At 42.0% G+C, this 22,727-nt stretch overlaps 1 protein-coding gene across 1 annotated transcript in view; it reads right to left on the bottom strand.

Moving 5' to 3' along the window:
• Positions 1-21,457, bottom strand: part of CAMK1G (calcium/calmodulin dependent protein kinase IG) — a 66,868-nt gene extending 45,411 nt beyond the window's left edge. The window contains exon 1 of the mRNA XM_054980907.1: positions 21,357-21,457. Coding sequence (XP_054836882.1) covers positions 21,357-21,448 — 92 coding nt within the window. The 5' untranslated portion in view covers positions 21,449-21,457. The remainder of the gene's footprint in view (positions 1-21,356) is intronic.
• Between the last annotated feature and the right edge of the window lie 1,270 nt (positions 21,458-22,727).

Here is a 22,727-nt window from a genome sequence, read left to right as displayed (position 1 = left end):
TCAACGCACCCTCTGGATCCTGAGCGTTCATGCCTGTTCTCCGCCTGAGAACAGGGGGGCCCGGGTGATCTAGCACCCCACTGGCCCTCACAAACAGCGGCTCGGACAGCTCCGCTTTTAGAGCTGCGTCAGACCACCATGATCCCAAACCAGAAGTCCGAAATAATATTATTTTCAAGCACTATTACCAATTATTTTCAAGAGGTTCCAGAACTCCGTTCCACCGTGTTCCCCCTGAAAAAAAGCCCTGGCTGCAAGAGGTGTGAGGTGGAGTTGGACTGAGAGAGGAGTGGTGTGGTGGACACTTCGACAGGTTCATGTGGGAGGTTCACATTGAAATGGCCCCTAGAAAGGTCATGCACCATCTCCCCATGAACATTTGAAAACTCAGTTGCCATACTGACTTTTATATAAAATCCCTATTCAGGAGTCTTATGCTGTCTTTCTTCAACTGTCTGCGGTTTCTTGACCCAATTTTTACCTCAGAACACCGAGTTCCACAACTGACCCATCAGAGAGAGGGGGGTCAAGCAGGCAGGCATCACAGTAGAGTTGTCAGGTCCAAGTTGGGAAATTCTTAGAGATTTTGGGGGTGGAGCCTGGATAGAGTGAGGTTTGGGGAGGGGAGGGGCCTCAGAATGGTATATAATATCATAGAGCCCACTCTCCAAAGCAGCCATTTTCTCCAGGGGAACTGATCTCTGTCACTTGGAGATCAGTTGTAATTCTGGGAGATCTCCAGCCACCACCTGGAGGTTGGCAACTCAACATCACAAGGAGATTGGCAACCCTAGTGAAATTTTAGGGGAAGACTGTGAGGTGCTTTTTACTTCAGGACACATTCAATGACTCCCTTAGCAACTGTTTAGAATGTTGGGCTGATCCACATATGCAAATGACCTTGAAAGCTAGCCCAATCAGGGAAGAGTGGCTGAGTTGGCAGTTGGCAGGGCGGGGGAGGAGAAGCCTGCCAGCCACACAGGGAAGCTGTATTCCTATAGGAAAACATATTTTACCCCTCTTTACCCCCTTAGGGGTGAATTTATTCAAATCCCTTCTTAGTGAGCCTCTACACCACAAAAGGAACATCCTGCCCAAATTTCACATTTCTAGATTGAGGGGTTTGGGCTGGGTGTTGATGATACTGTGTCAGGATACTTGTCTTTATATATATAGACTAGCTTGATGCCTGTGCTTCACTACTGTATTTAACTACTTTAAATCCAGTTATAATACTTATGGATATGTAAAAAATTTTTGGTTTGTGGGAGTTTATTTTTTTTAGTTGGTTTTGTAGTATAATAGAACCTGAGCTTCACAAAGGTGTTTGAATAAAGCAAAGTGTGTTTGTAATGATTTCAAGAAATGGGTGCATGTGTCTTTAAATGTTTGGTGAGATAGGTGAAGAGTGGGGGGTGAAAGAGAGAGATGAGTGAGTGATATGATTGGTTGATGACAGAGAGTGGGCGGAGTGAAGGCAGTTTTCAGTTATTGAGGGAGAGAAAAAAGATTCAGTTAGGGCAAGAGAGGCGAGCTGTGTGCAGCCTGAGTGTGTTCATGTATTTGTGAGGGAAAGGCAACCTGAGTGGAAGCCTGAACTGAATGTGTCTGTGAGACTATATATTCATTCTATTCGAAGCAGGCAAACTGTGTGTGCGCCTGAGAGAGAAAGAATTGAGAGTGAAAAGGAAATAGGCTAGCTGTGTGCTGCCTGAGGAGTTCTCTGTGAGAGAAATACAGAGCCTAGAGAAAGAGGCTGTGTGTGAAGCCTTACAAGGGATCTGTGTGAATGAGTTTGGATGAAGCAACTAGAAGAACTAAGAACTACTTTTATGTAACCAATACGCTTCTTAACAAAATAAACTTTTATTTTGTATTGTCGAAGGCTTTCACGGCCGGAGAACGATGGTTGTTGGGGGTTTTCCGGGCTGTATTGCCGTGGTCTTGGCATTGTAGTTCCTGACGTTTCGCCAGCAGCTGTGGCTGGCATCTTCAGAGGTGTAGCACCAAAAGACAGAGATCTCTCAGTGTCACAGTGTGGAAAAGATGTAGGTCATTTGTATCTACTCAGGAGGGGTGGGGTTGAGCTGAGTCATTCTGTAAGAGTTTCCCAGGGTGTGGAATGCTAATGGCGGGAGGCTTCACTGTAACCTGAGGAGGTTCTTTTGCATATGGATTGGTGCTTGATGTGCTAATCTTCTCTGCAGGGCTATTGTCGGGTGTGGAGTGTTTTGTTGGCCTGGTGTTTTTCAGAACTGGAGCCCATGCTCTGTTCATTCTTAAGGTTTCTTCTTTCCTGTTGAAGTTTTGCTTATGCTTGTGAATTTCAATGGCTTCCCTGTGCAGTCTGACAAAGTAGTTGGAAGTGTTGTCCAGTATTTTGGTGTCCTGGAATAAGATACTGTGCCCTGTTTGAGTTAGGCTATGTTCAGCCACTGCTGATTTTTCAGGCTGTCCAAGTCTGCAGTGTCTTTCATGTTCTTTTATTCTTGTCTGGATGCTACGCTTTGTGGTCCCGATGTAAACTTGTCCACAGCTGCAGGGTATACGGTATACTCCTGCAGAGGTGAGGGGGTCTCTGCTGTCTTTTGCTGATCGTAGCATCTGTTGTATTTTTCGGGTGGGTCTGAATACTGCTTGAAGGTTATGCTTTTCCATAAGCTTTCCCATCTGATCAGTAATTCCTTTGATATATGGCAAAAACACTTTTCCTGTAGGTGACTGTTTTTCCTTGGTTGTTTGATTCATCCTGGGTTTGATTGCTCTTCGGATTTCATTTCTGGAGTAGCCATTTGCCTGAAGTGCGTGGTTTAGATGATTAATTTCCTCATTGAGAAAGCGCGGCTCACATATCCGTCTTGCACGATCCACTAATGTTTTCATTATGCCTCTTTTCTGTCGGGGGTGGTGATTGGAGTTTTTGTGTAAGTACCGATCAGTGTGAGTTGGTTTCCTGTAGACCTTGTGACCTAACTGAAAGTTTGCTTTGCGGATGACCAAGGTATCCAGGAATGAGAGTTTTCCCTCACTTTCTTTCTCCATTGTGAATTGTATGTTCAGGTGGATGTTGTTGAGATGATTCAAAAACTCCCTCAATTCTTCCTCCCCATGGCTCCAAATGATGAATGTATCATCCACAAACCGGAACCATACACTGGGTTTGTGGGGTGCTGATTCTAGAGCTGTTTTTTCAAAATGTTCCATGTAGAAGTTTGCTATAACTGGGCTGAGTGGGCTCCCCATGGCCACCCCATCCGTCTGTTCATAGAATTCCAACGAATTCTATGAACAGACGGATGGGGTGGCCATGGGGAGCCCACTCAGCCCAGTTATAGCAAACTTCTACATGGAACATTTTGAAAAAACAGCTCTAGAATCAGCACCCCACAAACCCAGTGTATGGTTCCGGTTTGTGGATGATACATTCATCATTTGGAGCCATGGGGAGGAAGAATTGAGGGAGTTTTTGAATCATCTCAACAACATCTACCTGAACATACAATTCACAATGGAGAAAGAAAGTGAGGGAAAACTCTCATTCCTGGATACCTTGGTCATCCGCAAAGCAAACTTTCAGTTAGGTCACAAGGTCTACAGGAAACCAACTCACACTGATCGGTACTTACACAAAAACTCCAATCACCACCCCCGACAGAAAAGAGGCATAATGAAAACATTAGTGGATCGTGCAAGACGGATATGTGAGCCGCGCTTTCTCAATGAGGAAATTAATCATCTAAACCACGCACTTCAGGCAAATGGCTACTCCAGAAATGAAATCCGAAGAGCAATCAAACCCAGGATGAATCAAACAACCAAGGAAAAACAGTCACCTACAGGAAAAGTGTTTTTGCCATATATCAAAGGAATTACTGATCAGATGGGAAAGCTTATGGAAAAGCATAACCTTCAAGCAGTATTCAGACCCACCCGAAAAATACAACAGATGCTACGATCAGCAAAAGACAGCAGAGACCCCCTCACCTCTGCAGGAGTATACCGTATACCCTGCAGCTGTGGACAAGTTTACATCGGGACCACAAAGCGTAGCATCCAGACAAGAATAAAAGAACATGAAAGACACTGCAGACTTGGACAGCCTGAAAAATCAGCAGTGGCTGAACATAGCCTAACTCAAACAGGGCACAGTATCTTATTCCAGGACACCAAAATACTGGACAACACTTCCAACTACTTTGTCAGACTGCACAGGGAAGCCATTGAAATTCACAAGCATAAGCAAAACTTCAACAGGAAAGAAGAAACCTTAAGAATGAACAGAGCATGGGCTCCAGTTCTGAAAAACACCAGGCCAACAAAACACTCCACACCCGACAATAGCCCTGCAGAGAAGATTAGCACATCAAGCACCAATCCATATGCAAAAGAACCTCCTCAGGTTACAGTGAAGCCTCCCGCCATTAGCATTCCACACCCTGGGAAACTCTTACAGAATGACTCAGCTCAACCCCACCCCTCCTGAGTAGATACAAATGACCTACATCTTTTCCACACTGTGACACTGAGAGATCTCTGTCTTTTGGTGCTACACCTCTGAAGATGCCAGCCACAGCTGCTGGCGAAACGTCAGGAACTACAATGCCAAGACCACGGCAATACAGCCCGGAAAACCCCCAACAACCATCAAACTTTTATTTTGTTTTGTTATATCCCAGAGTTATTTCCCATTCCTATCCTCAGGGCCACATAGAACCACGAAGGAGCCTGACGCTCAAACACATTACAAAAGGGAAAATTTAAATAAAACATTTTGGAATAATATATTCCTGGAGGCAGCAAACTACCCAGAGGGTGTAAGGGGGAGATTTAAAGCAAAATCCACCCTAAAGAAAGTACAGATCACAACAAGTGGTGGCATAGCGGTGGGATCCAAACATCCTGAGGAGAAGAATATATTTTAAGGGGGATATAATAGCCTGGGAGGAAGGAACATTCTGAGAGAAAGGCGTTCTGAAGGGACAGATAGCCAAGGAGACAGAGTGTTCAGTTAAATCCTATGAGAAATATAGAACTGTTATAAAGGAAGGACACAGAAGAACTAGTAGGATTTATAAGAGCGAACATAATCTGGTGAAGTTTAGTAAAATTGTAGAAGGAATTACAAGTAAAAGAGAAAAATGGCAGAGTTTATGGGGATGAAAAAGGAGGCTCTGATTCAGAAGTGCAGTGAGTTAAATTTACCTCATGAGGGGAAAAGTGTAGAAGAACTGAGAGTTATACTGATACAGAGCAGTGTGGAGCCAAGTAGAACTGCAGAGGAGAGAATGTACAACCCTAATCCAGAATATTTAGAATTTCTGAGGGAAAAGCTGAAAGCTGAAATAGAACAAAAACAATTTGAGAGGGAGAAGCTGAAAGCTGAAATAGAACAAAACCAATTTGAGAGGGAAAAATGGAAAGCTGAAATGGAACTTAGAGTTCAAGAGATGGAAAGACACACCAGTTTGGAAGCCGAAAGATTACAATTAGAAAGAGAGAGACTTAAGAATGGGGACAAAAAGGAGGGAAACTCTGAACCCACATCTTATTTACCTCAAGTTACCCCAAAAGATTTTATGGTGTATATGTCAGGAGAAGATCCACAAATTTTCCTGTCCACTTTTGAACGATCTGCTCAGAACTGGGAAATACCAGAGACACAATATATGAAGTATTTACCCAGCTTAATTAGAGGGGAATTGGCTGAGATCTACAACACATTTCCCTCAGATAAGCCTGTTGTTTATGCTGAATACAAAGAGGCAGTATATGACAGATTTAGGCTAGGTGCTGATTACTTCAGAAAGAAGTTTAGAAGCCTAGTGCCTCAGAAAGAGAAATCATTTAAGTCTTTTAGTGCCAAACTGACAGACTATTTTGATAAGTGGATTTCATCTGCCAAAGCTAACTCTAAAGAAGGAATAAGGGATCTAATGATTTTGGATCAGTTTTTATTTCAACTTCCTTCAGAGATCAGACTTCTGGTTAAAGACAAACTTCCAGAGAATGTCAACCAAGCATCAGAGTGGGCAGATAGATTAACCCTTAATAGAGGAGGTTGGGATCACCGTGAAAGGAAAGACTATTCTTATAAACCAGAGTTTAAATCCAGTAAAGGACAAGAGGGAGAAAGGAAAGGAACATATGAGAGAGCTGCGATTATAAAAAGTCAGGATAAAAATATAGAAAGAAACCAAGATGGATACTGGAATGATAAAAGATGTTATGTATGTGGTCTGAAAGGACATTTAGCTTACAAATGTTTAAAGAACCAACCCAAGCAAACAATGCCTGAGCATGTAAGGAGGGTCTCTAGAACTGACTCAGATGATCAGAGTGATGAAGATGCTAGAAATTCTGAAAGCTCAACAAACCCAAATGAAACACCCAGTAAAAACACTGAAGAAACAGTCTACTTGTGTGGGGTAAGGATAGATAAGGTTGCTCAGGATACTGAACTGAGAGAGGTGGTACAAATAAATGGGAGAGATACTTTAGCCATTCTAGATACAGGAGCCTCAGTAACACTGGTCAGGGAGGATTTTGTTAATAAGAAAAACCTGATTCCAGATAAGCAAATATCCTTACAAGGTGTGTGGGGAAATTCTAAAAGAGTGCCATTAGCCCAGCTAAAAATTAACTGGAGAGGAAAAGAAGAATATTTTCCTGTAGCAGTTATTAAAGAACAGAAAATACCAGTAATACTGGGAAGAGATGTAATGGGAGCAAAGGCAAGAATTCAAATATGCACTGACTCCAATGATTTTCCACAGGTTGAAGCTAGGGGAGCAGAAGACAAGCCCCTAGGTATCTTAGCAACAGACACAATTGATACATCGCAGGAGAGAAAGAGAGAGACACAAACTCGTGTCAGTATTACTGCTGAAATGTCCCAAGAAATAGGGGGAGGCATAAATAAAAACTCTGAGGAGTTTAAAAGAGAAATTATGACAGATTGTGAGTTAAAAGACATAAGAGAGAAAGCCAGGCAGAATGAAATGAACACAGAAAGAGACATTTTTGCTTGGGAAAATGAGTTGTTACAGAAAAGGGTTACTAACCTAAAGCTAATTTGTGAAAAAATAGATAGGTCAGAGCAAGAAAACTCTTATCTGGATATAGGAAACAGAATGCCAAAAAAGACTCTAACTAGCCAGAGAAACCTCAGATTTCAACTAGAGTCCTTAGAGAAATAGAATACACAAATTGATGAAGAGAATTTAGAACTCAGAACAGTTGAATCTGTGAAGAGTATGAACCTCATGGTGGCTCAGTTACAATTTGAAAACAAGGAACTGGAAAGTGAGAACCTACAGCTTCAGAAAAGTCTAAGGCTTAGGAAAACATCTTTTAAGAAGGCTGAACATTTAGAAGTCAGTTACCCAGGTTTGGATACAGAAAACCAAAGGCTGCAAAAAGCCCTAGAAAACACCAACAAAAAGATTCAGCATTTAGAAATGTTGATTTATTTTGCCGCAGTTACCCTTTTAATTGTCTTTCTACTAATGCACAGGAGCTATCAGTCAGTTAGAAATAGACTTTATGTAAGAAGAGAGAAACAACTTGATAGTACAGTTGCTGAACTGGTTGAAGACAAATGTAAAGTACTAGAAAAGTTCAGCATGTGCAAAAAACAGAATAAAGAGTTAGGAAACTCCTTGAAGGATGCTAGCCTACTAAATGAGTCACCCAGTGCATCAAACATGAAGAGAGCATGTAAAGAACTAAGCAGCTCAAGCTGTGTTCGTAAGAAAGAAATAGACTGTTTGGAAAAGAACAGAATATTGATAGAGAAACAACCAGAAGAAGCAAACAACGACCTAGTAGAGAAGGCCAAAGCCGAGATGACCTCAGCCCAGCAGTGGAGCATCCCAGAGAGCGAAATGACCTCAGCCCAGGAGTGGAACATCCCAGAGAGCGAGATGACCTCAGCCCAGGAGTGGAACATCCCAGAGAGGGAGATGACACCCCAGCAGAGGAGGAACGCAAGTTAAAGAAACCCAAGACTTTAAACCAAAAACCACAGAAGAGTGAGAAGTGGACTTAACTGGAACTACAGAGACAATAAAACATTCCCTAAGCCGGAGAAAGCTACACACAACTCTTCTGGAAAAGAGATGTGTTCCGCTTAAGGAGAAGGGGGGGGGGATTTGTAATGATTTCAAGAAATGGGTGCATGTGTCTTTAAATGTTTGGTGAGATAGGTGAAGAGTGGGGGGTGAAAGAGAGAGATGAGTGAGTGATATGATTGGTTGATGACAGAGAGTGGGCGGAGTGAAGGCAGTTTTCAGTTATTGAGGGAGAGAAAAAAGATTCAGTTAGGGCAAGAGAGGCGAGCTGTGTGCAGCCTGAGTGTGTTCATGTATTTGTAAGGGAAAGGCAACCTGAGTGGAAGCCTGAACTGAATGTGTCTGTGAGACTATATATTCATTCTATTCGAAGCAGGCAAACTGTGTGTGCGCCTGAGAGAGAAAGAATTGAGAGTGAAAAGGAAATAGGCTAGCTGTGTGCTGCCTGAGGAGTTCTCTGTGAGAGAAATACAGAGCCTAGAGAAAGAGGCTGTGTGTGAAGCCTTACAAGGGATCTGTGTGAATGAGTTTGGATGAAGCAACTAGAAGAACTAAGAACTACTTTTATGTAACCAATACGCTTCTTAACAAAATAAACTTTTATTTTGTTTTGTTATATCCCAGAGTTATTTCCCATTCCTATCCTCAGGGCCACATAGAACCACGAAGGAGCCTGACGCTCAAACACGTTACAAAAGGGAAAATTTAAATAAAACATTTTGGAATAATATATTCCTGGTGGCAGCAAACTACCCAGAGGGTGTAAGGGGGAGAGTTAAAGCAAAATCCACCCTAAAGAAAGTACAGATCACAACAGTGTTGATGCCGAAAACTGATTAAGTGAATTTTGAAATGTAACATTTATTGAAGAGATTTTAAAAAGAAAAGATTGTAGTGCAATAAATAAAGTGAAAAATACGTACAACCATTTTTTTTCCTACTGAAGGACCTCTTTTTAGAACACATTGGTGGTTTTCCCCTCAGGTGCTAGGATCACCATGCTGCTGGGTGAGCTCACTCTGGAACATGCCACGTAGAACTGCCCATGTGAGAAGCAGTCCTTCCTCAAGTCAATTCTTGCCACCTTCAGTGTCTGCCCCTGGGACTTGTTCATCGTCATAGCAAAGCAGGCCATGAGGGGGAACTGCAGTCTCTTGAATTTGAAGGGGTTCTCTAATGGTATGAGTGGTATGCATGGTATGAACACTGACTCCCCCCACCAAGCACCACCAGTGAACAATGTGGCCTCAATGACGGTCCTGTGGAGGTCTTTCACATGTAGTCTGGTGGCATTGCAGAGCTGGGGTGGGCTGAGGTTCTGGAGCAGCATCACTGAAGCCCCCACTCAGAGGAGAAGCTTGTGGGCTGGGAGCCAGGAGGGTTGAGCATATTGAGGAACTCCACAAAGTAGTGGACCACATCATCTGTTTGCATCACTGAGTCCACAGATCTGTACTCCCTTTTGAGTGAGTTAAGTTGTGTTTCTTTAATGATTGCAGCCTTGTCGAACTTGGGAGTCAGAATGGCACGCTTGCATAGCCAGTCCAAATTCTTTTATTTTGGATACCAGATCCTTCATTTATTCCGTTGAGAATAGCCCGATCCCTCTGGAGGCCGTTTTGGTTACAATGGATGTCACAGCACTATATACTTCATGAGGAGGCTTGGAGGGCTGTGGAGGACGCCATGCAGACCAACAATGTCCCCTCAAAAGATTTACTTCTGCAATTTCTGGATATTAACCTTGAGCATAACTATTTTCGTTTTGATCAGGAGTTTTTCTTACAAATCAAGGGAGTCGCAATGGGTAGTTCTGCGGCTCCCAGTATTGCTAACATCTACATGATTATTCAAGAAAAAACTTTTATTTTGAATAAGGATATCAATCCCTTCTTTTCTAGCATCCTTTACTTCAAATGGTACATTGATGACCTGTATTTTGTGTATAAAGATGTCAACACGGTGGATGCCATGGGGCAATGCCATGAATCCACACATACAGTATTCCTGGCCTTACAGCTGGGGAAGTATCAATTTTTTAGATGTGATCACATACAGGAACGGTTCTAACACAATTAGTGTATGTCCTTTTCGCAAACCCACTGACAGGAATTCTTTCCTACGTTATGGTTCCTTCCACCCCCCACATCTTAAACGGAACTGGCCAGTAGGGCAGTTCTTTTTTTAAAAAATAGTTTTTTAATTGGTTTTTGAATACAGATCACAGGTATTAAAGAGGAGAGTAACAAGCTATAAGGAGAGGGGTGGATTAAGGGGACAGGGATAAGGGAAAAGAGGGGAAAAGGGGGGTATCTTCATGATGATTTGCTCACAATAGCATCTAATATATCATTCAATATTCTTAATAAGTACATTATAATGATTATAATAGAGCATATAGTTCCTTGTTATTCATATTTGTTATCGTTCCAGCGATAGGATAGTCTCTACTGTCCAGCAATCTCCTCCATCTCTCATGGTCTTTATTACCTTCATCTGGGACAAACTTCAGTAACAAACACATCCATCTTAAAGAATATAGGTGTCTATATAATAATATGAACTAATACATATATGATCTAATATTATCTACCCACTATATGAAATCTTAGAAAATTGTCTGGAGCCTTAGACAATTGCTCCTTCTGTTACCAACTTTTTATATACTTTCCATTTTTTCTAACCTTTACTTGAAATAGTCTTACACATTTTACATCTGTTATTTAAACATCTAATAACCTCCCTAGAACCTTTTAAGAAAGAATTCTCATTTACATTTAACATCTTAATTGCTATTGTCTTGGTTTTCTATCTTTTATTCCAAAATTCTGCATCCTTCTCCTAGTTTACTTTTGAGAGTACTTAATCTTATATTCTTTTGTCTATTTCATTCTTTACCTTAGTATACATACATTTTTCTTTTTATCATTTTATCCAAAGCATATCACACAAGTTATTATATTCTTACATTGTTTCAACCTATATCAATGTTACCACTTTTCCATATGAAAAGGATAAAATTCTTTAAATTGATTTTCAAAATCTTTATAGATCCCAACTTTATCATATTCCATAAGTATATATCTAACAGTTTTCAAGTCCTCAGGTTCAGATAGCTGTTGTCATCATTCCGGGTAACTTGTTGTTTACAGAGCTGGATGTCATGGCTGTACTCCCCCCCCCCCACACACACTTTTTTCCCCAATATGCTTTCAGTTTGATTTTCAGTTTTTTTTCCTTGGCAGATAACTTTTAAAGTTAATTTATTCAAATCCTTAAACAGGTTTTGGTTGATGTAGCTTGAACTGGCTTGAAATTGAGATATGTAGTGTAGCAGAATATCTTCCAACTTGTCTTCCTTTAAGTCTTCCAAAGGCTCCTCTGTCCTCTTCTTCATATCTTCTCTTTGCTTTCTGGGTCCCCTTTGTAATCTTTGCTTATTTGTTGATCTTTCTACATTCCATTCTTTTCCATAATTCCATTTAGGTTTTTGCTGAAGAGCTATTACTTTAAGTCTTTGTGTATCAGATCCCTGTTTCAAATCTGCTACCTCTTGAATTTCAACAGACTGAGATTGCTTGCCATTCATTATAACATTCAGCTCTACAATTTCCATTTTCAAGTTTTCAACTTGGTTCATGACTTGGTCCAATGTGCTTTTTACTTGATTCATGGTTGACTGTATAATCAGCTGTAGAAAATACTGTAGTTCAATTCTGTTTTTTTGTAGTATCCCCAGCATCACTCCTTCTCCAGTAGATGTCAGTAGAGAACCCAAAACAATCTGGTGAGGTTATTTTCAGTCAAAACTCAGCTACTCGTAAACAGCTTTTGTTTTGAAAAGTTGCTGTCTAACCCCAAGATAAGAGGGAAGCAGGGGCCGGGATTCTCTCCAGATAGAGAAAGACACAAAGGATGTTTCTTTTTTCACTGTGTTTTCCTCTAAAGTAGTTCTTAAACCTTCATTTTCTTTGAACTCATATCTCCAATGAACCTAAACCATTGATTCCACTATCCCTCCAGCACCAACTTGCACATTTGATGTGTAGAACAGACAAAGGAAGAGGCAGGAGCAAGGGGGATCATAAAGCCATAAATCATAACATGCACCAGCAATTTTCAGTTAATTGTTATATTAACAATACCATTTTATCAAACTATTTTCCATATTTAGGTTTTATCCATGACACTTATAAGTAAAAATATTTTCTAGTTAACGATGTTGAAATTCCATCTTCTTTTTCCCAATCAGTAAGTTTGGATTGTCTACTAATTAAGCCATAAAATCAATTTCCCAAACAATTCACAATTAATTAACAAAGCTCACACATCCAGCAGAGGAGATTTTCAGTGGCAATTGTAAACAGAAAGTCTTTGCAGATAGAGATAGTGTAGCTTTACCGGAGGCTAGTAGTTAAACGCCATGATGGCTCTGCTTCTGTTTTGAGCAAAAGGATTTGTTACGGAGAGATTATCCTCAGCTGCATCCAAGGATCTCTCCCCTAATAGCATCCAAAGCTTCAGGAGTCTTCGCCAAAGTCCCCCTAGGACTCCAAAAGCCTCTGGACCCCTCCAGATGGGGCAGATCAGCTATGGCTTGAGGAGCACTCCCCAGACACAACTGACTCTCACTGCTGCTGTTCTGGAAGTGGCAGTAGTGCAGTTCTTGCAGCTACATAGGAATGCCGTGAATGTTTATGACTATATTGAGGCAAGGGACAAATTAAGTAAAGATCTCCTTATACAGGGGTATCCTAAGGCCGTTATTGCATCTGCAGCAGCGAGAGTTGCACAGACCCCTAGGGATTCTCTTTTTGTACAAAAAAAATGGATGTGAGCAATCATCTTTTCACTGGTCTCTTGACTATACCCCATTGGCTAGCGATATCACCAAAATTGTTAAGCATCATTGGTATTTTGTTAGTGATATCAAGGGATGTGAAAGAGCACTGTCGGTTGGATATAGACGTACAAGGAACCATAGGGACTCTTTAGTTAGATCTGACTTTTACTGTACTACCCACAGATAGCAACAGCCAATGGATCACTTTAAATGTCGGAGATGCAATGTGTGTGACTTGGTGTTAGAAGGGAAATCGTTGCTAGTCGATAGCAATGGACAAAGACTGATTTCCCTTAAAGATTTTTATGCCTGCAATACACCAAATGTTGTTTATGTTGTACAATGCCCTTGTAATTTATTTTACATTGATAGTATGATTAGACCAGTAAAGATTTGCACACAGGAGCACATCTCCTGCATTCGTAATAAAACAATGGAAGCACCGCTTGCGAAAGATTTCTTAAACCACCCTAGAGATCCCCGGGAACTTAGATACTATGTGATCCAAGTAGTAAAAACATCACCTATCGGGAATATGCAATGAGAATTTTTGCGGAAGGAGTCCTTTTGGATCTTCAAGTTAGATACTGTGAACCCACGAGGTTTGAATCAGGTATTGGACTGGTTGTGCTACCCTTGAATGTATGCTTTCCTTATAAGCCTTTAGCTTGGGATTATTGATGTGCACTGTACCTTTAAATTTCTCATGGACGACTTGTGTATATAGGTCATTTCCACTCATCAGTTTTACCTGATAGCTGGGTTTCCCACTTGGGACTAGAGAAGTGAGGTTTCTTTCTGCATTTGGAACTGTAAGTAAAGATTCTATGTAATGTATATTATATATTGATCGTGAGAGTGCTTAAGCTTTGTATTTTTATTATGATTTATTAATATTACAGCTGTCTATCAATGCTCTTGAAAAAGCTACACCAAAACAGGAAACCAGCTTGCGCCCTGTTGAGCAGTTGATAGCTGTGATTCTTTCCCTGTATGTCCATCGCCTCCACTGTGGGTTCACCGATCCAGAAGTCGGCTTTCTGCTTGCTCGTGGCTTCATGTTCCCTTGAAGGCATTTAAAGCTTGTGCTCCATTTTCAATTTGTATGGACTTTGGAGAATCTGGACCTCTCTATGGAATATAATTCTTTGATGCTCAAATTGTATTGTTATTGACTCTTTGCTATTGTCTTTGGAATACTACCATACTTGTTGTAATATGACTGTATGAACACCTAGCTGGTTAGATAAATAGTAATATTTTTGATAAGTTGTGAGAGGGAGCATGTTTTCTTTCAGCTATATAGTGGCCTTTAATACTGTGGCTCAATTAGACCTGACTGTGGTAGGTCTTTGTTTTGTTTATTGCTATCTACTACACGGTGCCCTTCTGCTTTAGTTACTTCCCACAGGGAGATTGGCAACCCTGGACTGGGAGGTGTATTTTTACCTCAGGACACATTCAGTGACTCCCAATAGCAAGTATATACTCTTTAGAATGTTGGAGATATGACCAATCAAGGCCACATATGCAAATGAGTGGCAGTTGACAGAGGGGGGAGGACCCTGCCAGCCACACAGGAAGCTGTATCCCTATGGGAAAACACATTTTACCCTTTTTTATTCCCTCAGGGAGCAAACTTCTTAAAACCCCTTCTTAGTGAGCCCCTACACTGCAAAAGGAATGTCCTGTCCAAATTTCACTTTTCTAGGTCCAGGGGTTTGGGTTGGGATTTGATGAGTCAGCCAGGACACTTGTCTTTATATAGATAGATAGATAATATTTCAACCCTGCCTCCTGGTGGCATGGCAAGCAGAAAATGGCAGGCAGATGAAGGCATAGTCAAATAACTCCCAAATCATGAAATAAATATTGTGTTTTTAAACAAAATATCTATGAGGTGTTTGATTAAAAAAATCCCACCTTTTGGTAATCATCAAAGTAGTCATTGTGTAATCTGTTTGGATCAGCAGCTCTGCACACATGCACAGTTTTGAAAAACCTTCCATGTAAACCTGTCTGGCAGGGGTTTGAGCCACTCTGTGACAGTTGAACAGACCAGGGCCATTTTCACACTGCTTACCTTCCCTCGCAACGACCCGGAACATCGTGCAAAACTGCAGAATATCACGTTTTCTCGCATGCGATTTGCGCGACATTGCGCAAATCTTGCATGAGAAAATGCGATCTTCCGCGTTTTTTGTGCAATGTTCCGGGTCATTGCGAGGGAAGGTAAGCAGTGTGAAAACGGCCCAGGTGATCAGCTCACATTTGATCCCATTCATAGCAACCCTACTTTTAACCCAGGGTTTGGTGCACTGATTGACGGGTCATGTAGTTAAGAGGAGAGGAAGAAGAAAGAGAAGGAAGAAGACTGGGGAAAGGACTAGATGGGCGTAGCCAGATTTTGCGGCTAATCAACAGCTGTTATGTAAGTGATAATTTCACAAAAAATCTTGTTCAAACTTCACCCCCCCATACTTCAGTCTAACACCTGCTACATAAATGGGTACATTTTCTAATATAAACTGATTATTAAGAAAGAATATGAGCTTTTAAATATCAAACACCTTGCATATAGACAAATATTTTAAAATAATATCTTTCATCTGCTTGAATGTTATTTTTTAAATGACATGTTGGAGAGAAACTGTTGGTCACCCCCCTCCCAAAAAAAACCCTATCAGGATTTCAATACTTCACTCCAGCTGAAGATGTGTGGAAGATTGAAATAATATTATTTGTGAAAGCATTTGTTTTCGGATGTTTTCAGCTCTTCTTCAGTTTTTTTTTTTAAAGGAAAAAAAAAGCTGTGCTGGAAAAATGCAAATTAACATACTGTGTAAAGTGTTTTTAAGAATCCATTATTCACAAAGTGAGTCTTGCTAGGGAGGGATAATTGAGAAGATAAGCAGACCCCTCATAGGCATAAGGAAGGAGCAAATGACTGTCATGGTACAATATTAGAGTCACTTGAATGCCAAGGCGGAATTAAAGAGGAAGTAAAGTGTGAAGGAGAAATCTTTTGACCACTCAGCCATGTAATCATAATCAAGCGACTGGGGTAACTGCTAAACAGGGCAGAGGTTCATAGAAAACACAATGATTTTGTTTGTCAAACAGAATGGAAAGGGAGGAGGCAAGCAAGTAAAATGATTGCATAAGGGCATAAGAGGGAAGGCTCAAGGCATGATGTGTGCAGGCTTGAGAAGAGATTGTGTTGAAACTTAGAGATGAAGTATACTTTACAAAAGAAAAGACTCTGCATTTCTCTGTACCCCCTTGAAAAATCTAGGTCTAAACAATGCATGAGGTGACACAATCACAGTTCTCTTCGTCAGATGCATCTGACGAAGAGAACTGTGATTCTCAAAAGCTTATGCTACGATAAAGTTGGTTAGTCTTAAAAGTGCTACTGGACTCTTTTTGAATGTCCATAGTGTTTATCTAGGTGTTAATGGTGTGTGTGTGGGGGGGGGAAATGTTAAACTGTCACAGTTTTTTAGATTCTTGCCTTTCATAATCTCTAATTATGCCCTACAGTGGGATTATAGGTTAGGTGTAATTCCATGATTTATTTTTCTTCCAAGGCTTTTCCTCCCTTTTCTGGATGATGCTGATGTTGTGCAGGCTGCTGTTTAAAGTGTTAAACCAGCACAGTGGCTATACAATCCTTCCTCCTTGTGCATGCATATGCTGCAAAAAAATCAACACCAAGATGTTTCTACTCCCAATGGAAGTACTCACAATGTATAGGTACTCATGTTTTCCCTCAATTGCAGATAAAAGCAGACTGATGTGGTGATTTTTGATGGGGGGATGGCCACACTGGTCTGCTTCTTTACACCTCAGTTCCCATGACTGCATTCTGGGAAAAAAATCCTTGCCTCATGTAACCGTTCTGGGTCTACAGACAGAGACTCAGGGAACGTGGGAAGATTTAACAGTTTCAGTATAACGAGCAACTGAAACAATGGTCTCTAAACTGTTTTTTCAAAGACCCTGGGGTTTGTGAGCAAAGAGCAAATTCTAAATTACCAGTGTTAAATATAAGGTAATTAGAGATGTGCAATTTGGGTTTGGTATTCCTTTTAAAATAATGAATTTTACTTGATTTGGTAAGCTTTGCTGTTTCTGAACTCAAATTTGGTAATAGTGGCTGGGCTGTTCTTTTGCTGTTCTGTTGCTAAGGAACAGCAAAGAAACACTGTTTCCTACCTTTTTTTACTAGGTGGGAGGGAAAGAAGGGAGAGGGAGTGAGGCAGAGGCAGAAGGGAGGGGGAAGGAGGAAGGGAGGGAGAGTGAGTGGCGAGTCCTTGCAGGACCCCTCCTTCTCTGATCAATGGGATTCTCTAGGAGAGTATCTTTTTTAAACTGCCCTGCAAGGAGTTAAATAAGTAGGCTTGCCTCAGAATAGCCTCCATTTTGTGTGCTCTGGCTGTAAAGATCTGAGACTCTGCCTGTTGCTTTGGGTTTGGCATGGACTGTGAGTGCTGTCCAGTGGATTCTTTCCTGCTCATACTTGCACCTGGAGATTTTATGCCACTTCCTGGTTTGAGAGTTGTAGACTCACTGTTTTTTTTCTGACTTTGGGGGGAGGGGGTGGTCTGGTGTCTGGGAAGGATGCTGTTGGGGGTGGGAGGGAAAAGGTTTTTTTTTACTTTGCGTTTTAATTTTTGTTGTTGTTTGGTTTGACATTGGTTACTGTTCATTCTGCTGCTTGTTCTTCTGGGGGGGGGGTCTTTTTGTTTTATCCTGTTATGGGTGATTTGTCATTTGGTGTTATAATTCAAGTTAATTTTATTACATTCACCCGTTTTTGCTGGTTGTTATTTAGGGGAGTGGGCTGTTTTCCTGTTGTTGGGGCTTGGGTGCTGTTTCTTTATAGTCTTCAGTGTTTTTTTGCTAGGTTCTGTTTTCTGTTGCTATAAATTTGGTTTTGTGTTTGATTGTTGTTGGTTCAGAGTTGTTATTCTTTTTGAGAATGTGGTGTTTGCTGTGGTGCTTGGTTCAGTTTAGCTTAAATTACCTAGTGCTTTTGGGTGTACTTTTGGGGTATCCTGAAAGGGTTGTGAAGCATGAATTTAAAAAAAAAAAGTGTTTTTAAGATAGGCTAGTTGTAAGTCTTGTAAAGCAAACCTTAATTTGTAGCTTTTCAGGACCAAAGAGAGTTTTCCCCCTTTAATAGGCTCGTTTAGAAATTAAGAAGAGTTCAAGTTCTACTCAAATTCTATAGATAAATAGGCCGACCATTAGTGACATTTAACTAAGTTTTCCCTGGCCACCTCTGGCTCCCTTGGAGCCAGGCCAGACACGTTAGAAGTAGTTTTTTTTTTGTGTGTGTCGTATGCTTACCTGTAGATTGGGGTTCAGGTCAGGGGTAGCTTGATTCCTGAAGAGGAATTAAGCTGCTTGCTAGTGTAGTGCTACCACATACCTTTTAAAAGAGATTTGTGTGTCCATCTCCAGGTTTAGACCCACAAAAAGCAAGCTTTCAGAGTAGGTAGGAAGGTTTTAAAAGAAACTTTCATCTTTGGCTAGGTGCTCTGGGTGGGTGGGTAATTTAACTGTTTCATAAGGTTAGTTACTAGTTAGTGTAGGTCCTGGGGGCAGAAAAATGATTGTCAGAAGACTAGAAAGTGGCCCTGGGGGAATGGTGAGGGATAAGTCTAGAGGACTGGAGGGGAGGGAGAGGGCTGTGGCTCTCCGTCCCATCTGAGCAGAGGATGCCCGCCCCAGCACAGCTGCCATTCACCAGCCTGGCTTCTGGTGATAGCAAAAGGATTCACAAGGCCTTCTTTCCTGAGACACCTGCAGGAGCACCACCCCTACCACAGGTGCCTGAGACAGGAGATGGCACTGGGCAGGGGCCTGCTGCTGAGGTTTGCCCTCATCCAGCTGTTGAGACCCAGCAGTGGAGGGAATTACTGAACTGGGTAGGTAAGGATGTGGGCAGAATCACCACAGGATACATGGTGACTGATAGTGATGCAAAAATAAAGCAGCAACGGTGTGAGTGGGCCTCAAGTACATTTACTATGCGGCCCACAGACTTCACCTCCTGATGAAGGATGTGCTTGGTCTGCCTTCCTCTGAGGAACCTGTAGAGGAAGGACCCTGCAACTCATGAGTTCCAGTGTCTCCTCCAGAAATGCCAGTGACTCATGAGTCACTTCTCATGCAGTGTGAAAGCAACTCACCAACTGTGCCAGAAGTAGGCCCAGACAGGCATGCCAGAACATCACCTTATTTCTGATGTTGTCACTCACTGGAACTCCACCCATGCCATGCTTGAGCATTTGGTGGAGCAGCAGGCTGCCCTCATGGTGTGGCTCTCAGAGAGCAACACTTGGAGGGAGGAGGGGGAGTTCAGCCCAGAGGACTGGCTCGCCATATGCCAGACAGTGGAGGTCCTGAGGCCCTTCAAGGAATTCACTGATGCAGTCTCATCTGACATGGAGACATGGGTCTGGTCATACCTATGGTGCATACCCTTCAGAGCGCTATGGTCTTCTTCCTGGGCCCAGATGCATGACATGCAGATCTTGTTCCAGGAGTGTGCACACTTGTGAGAAGCCTGCAGCAGGGCATCACATCCTGGCTGCAGCCTTTCACGAAGAATGAGTCATTATGTGTTGGCAACTGTGTGCAACCTGCACATCAGGAGCACTTTTGCTGAGTGGGCCAAGCAGTGTGAGAGTTGCAGGTGCAGCATAGGCAAACCAAAAGGGGCCTCTTGCCAGCAGATGGGACAGGGGAAATGGGGGAGGGACCCAGCTGCTGGTCCCCCTCCTGCTCCTTCACAGCAGGCTCCCCCCACAGCCAACTCTAGGATGTCCATGGAGGTGGATACTCTGGCATGCCCTCAGCCACTCTGGGAATGTGAGGCACATGAGCCAGGATTCAGTGGACGCAATAGTCAATTATTACCTTGCAGAGCCCTGTGAGTTGCTTTCCACCAATCCACTGAGGTACTCGGCCAAGAAAACAGTGGTCTGGCTGGACCTCTCTCTTGAGCTTCAGAAGCTCCTCTTATGCTCTCTGATGAGCATGGAGAGAGATCATGTCTTTTCCCATGCAGGTGACATTGTCAGATCACATCACACTCATTTTCTTCCCTGGAGAGTTGGGCAGTTGGTCTTCCTGATGGTCAACATACTGCTCAACTTTGAACTTCCAGAGTGAATGAGGTAAGCCCACCTTGTGGCCTGCATCCTCTAGGCATCTGTGAGGTGGGGGAAAATGTTCTTCCCCAGACTTAAAATTTAGGTAGAAAACCAGCAGGAGAAGGACAGTGGCGAAAGGACATTGCAATTTGGAATTCCCCCCCCACACACCTCACAAAACCACCAGCCCATGTTAGCACAAATTTCTGCAGATAATTCAAAAAATAGCCCCCAGAAATGCTGTTCTCTTGTCACTGGGATGGGAAGAGTCAGAGGGAGATGTTAGGGAAAGCAGAAAACAACACACCACAGAAACACCCAAATGAAGCTACAGAATGCTGATGTGTAATATAATGTATGCAATGTGTTGTTCTAATATTAACCTAACTTTTTTCATTGTATGGGTGGCAGGGGGCTGATGATGAAGAGGCTTCTGCAGAGAGAATATTACTTGGGTTTCCAAGTACCTCATTGTCATGTGGGTGGGATTCATCTTCTGCAACTGTGCTTGCTTGCTGGTACCTTGTGGTTGTTGCTGGATACTCCTTGGTTCTGTTCTGTAGTGTTACCTCACTGGCTTAACCCAGCACCTGTCTGCTGTGAATGACACTGGTTCTGTTGAGCTAAGTTGCAAGAGTGTCCTTTGCTTCAGATTGGTTTAGGTGGAATGAATGATTTTTCTGGTGTGAAGTTGATCCCCTTGTTTCACTTTGGTTCTGGGGTAATTCTCTCCCCTTGCTTGAGTTTGCTTCTAGTTGCAAGACTGCCCCTTGCTTCAGTTTAGTTTGGGTGATTCTCTGGTGTGATGTTGGTTCTTGCAGGGAACATTTGGGAGTGCACCTTGGCTGTGGCATCCTTGCCTTATACATATGTATCCCTGGGAAAGATCTTGTAAAAGTTCTCATCATAGGGAACAATGGAGAGTGGCTTGTCAGCCTGGTCAGGGGGCTCTGGGTTTTTTGCGGGGGTAGGCATCAGTCTGGTTCTGTTAGACTATCTGGCGTGGAGCTTGTATTTGGGAGTTTGCATCTGGCCATGGCAGCCTTGGTCCATATGTTTCTGCAGTGGGAGCCAGATTGGAATTTTTCCCCTCAATAGGAACAAATGGAATAGATGGGGCACCTTGTTCCCGGCCAGCAGAATTGGACCCTGGGGTCCAATCTCCATGAAACTTGGGAGGGAACTTATAGGACAGTCTGGGGTAGTTCCCCTAAATATTTGGTGGATTTTTCTTGCAAAAAGGAAAAAAGCAAAACAAACACAACAAAAGCTACTTACGATCCAAGCGCTTCCATGAAAATGAATGTTTTCCTGATGTTGTTAGTCTGTTTCTTCCAGGAACTGCCCTCCTCCTCTTGTTTGCGGCCCATCTTCTCCAGTGTTGAAGCTGAGTGTTCTGTTAGAATATAAAAACTGTGAGAGTTTGGTTTTAAAAAATGGGGGGGGGGGGCGGAATATGCCTTGTAGTAGGGATATATTTATGCTAACCTATGAACACATTATTTTCTGTGTGTATGGTTCATTTAGTTTTTATATCACTGCTGCAGATAATGGACATCATCTTGCTGGTCTAAGTTATGATGCCTTGCAAGGACTGTTTAGAGTTAAAAACCACTACCTCTTTAGTAGAAGGATCTTATTTTTAGTGTTGTTCTCCCATTTTTAATTTAGATTATTGCCTTTGCCTTTTTAATGATCAAATTCATATTTATGAACATCCTAAGCCTGCATTCTAGATCTGCTTTCAGTTTTTACTTTGATGTTGCTGTGGTTGCAACCCATTAAGCCAAACATTGCCCAGCATCCATGGATGGTGGTCCAACATGGGCTTTGTTGACTGGATAGTGGGCGGATTCTTAAGCGCTGGAAAAACACATTATATGACTGTTCAGCTGAGCTCAACTTGGTGATTGCAGGTTGCACAGGCCTGCCTTAAAGCCAATAATCTTACACAGAGGATTCACTAACGTTTTAAAAAGGAAAATGAAATGGTGGTACCACTGATGATTTTCCAAATTAGGTGAGATCCTAACCCAGCAGTGCACCACACCTCACTAGGTGCCAAGTCTGGAGAGCAACAGCCGCTGCATTGTAGCTGTCCACAACAATGAACAGATTAGTAATTATCACCATATTATGCTAAAAGCCATAAACTTGGACAGAAAATCATGAATAGTAAAACAATTCATGTTTAGTTTGCTTCTTGATGTTTAAGGCTTCAGAATTTTTAGCACAACTCTGAGGACTAACATTGTAAAAACATAGCTGAGCTGAGATTCAGCAGTTCTTATAGAATAGCTGTGCTGGACCCAGGAATTTTCCATCAGAAACATTCTGGCTGTGTGGTGGCTGGGACTTGGAACATTAGAATAGCTTCTAAGCAATTACTAGCATCTAAGAACTGAGTTGAGGTAATGATAGCTATTTTGTATTCCTTTTACAGTGATGGAGGATGCTGGATTGACATTGCAAAAGGTATTAAACCTGTTGTTTACACACAGAGAACAGGAATGCTCACAATTACCATAGTGAATCAGTTTTGGAAACCATCACATACAAAATCCTGATTCTGTTCCATCAATGTCTTCACAATAATTATTATGTATGCTATTTCTATTAAGGTGGCTGTCTGCTCATTTGCATGTTAAA

The sequence above is a fragment of the Eublepharis macularius genome, chromosome 5 (assembly GCF_028583425.1).
Source record: "Eublepharis macularius isolate TG4126 chromosome 5, MPM_Emac_v1.0, whole genome shotgun sequence".
Classification (NCBI taxonomy): domain Eukaryota; kingdom Metazoa; phylum Chordata; class Lepidosauria; order Squamata; family Eublepharidae; genus Eublepharis; species Eublepharis macularius.
Note: the sequence above shows the minus strand (reverse complement) of the source record. Positions and strands in the feature narration are given on the sequence as shown.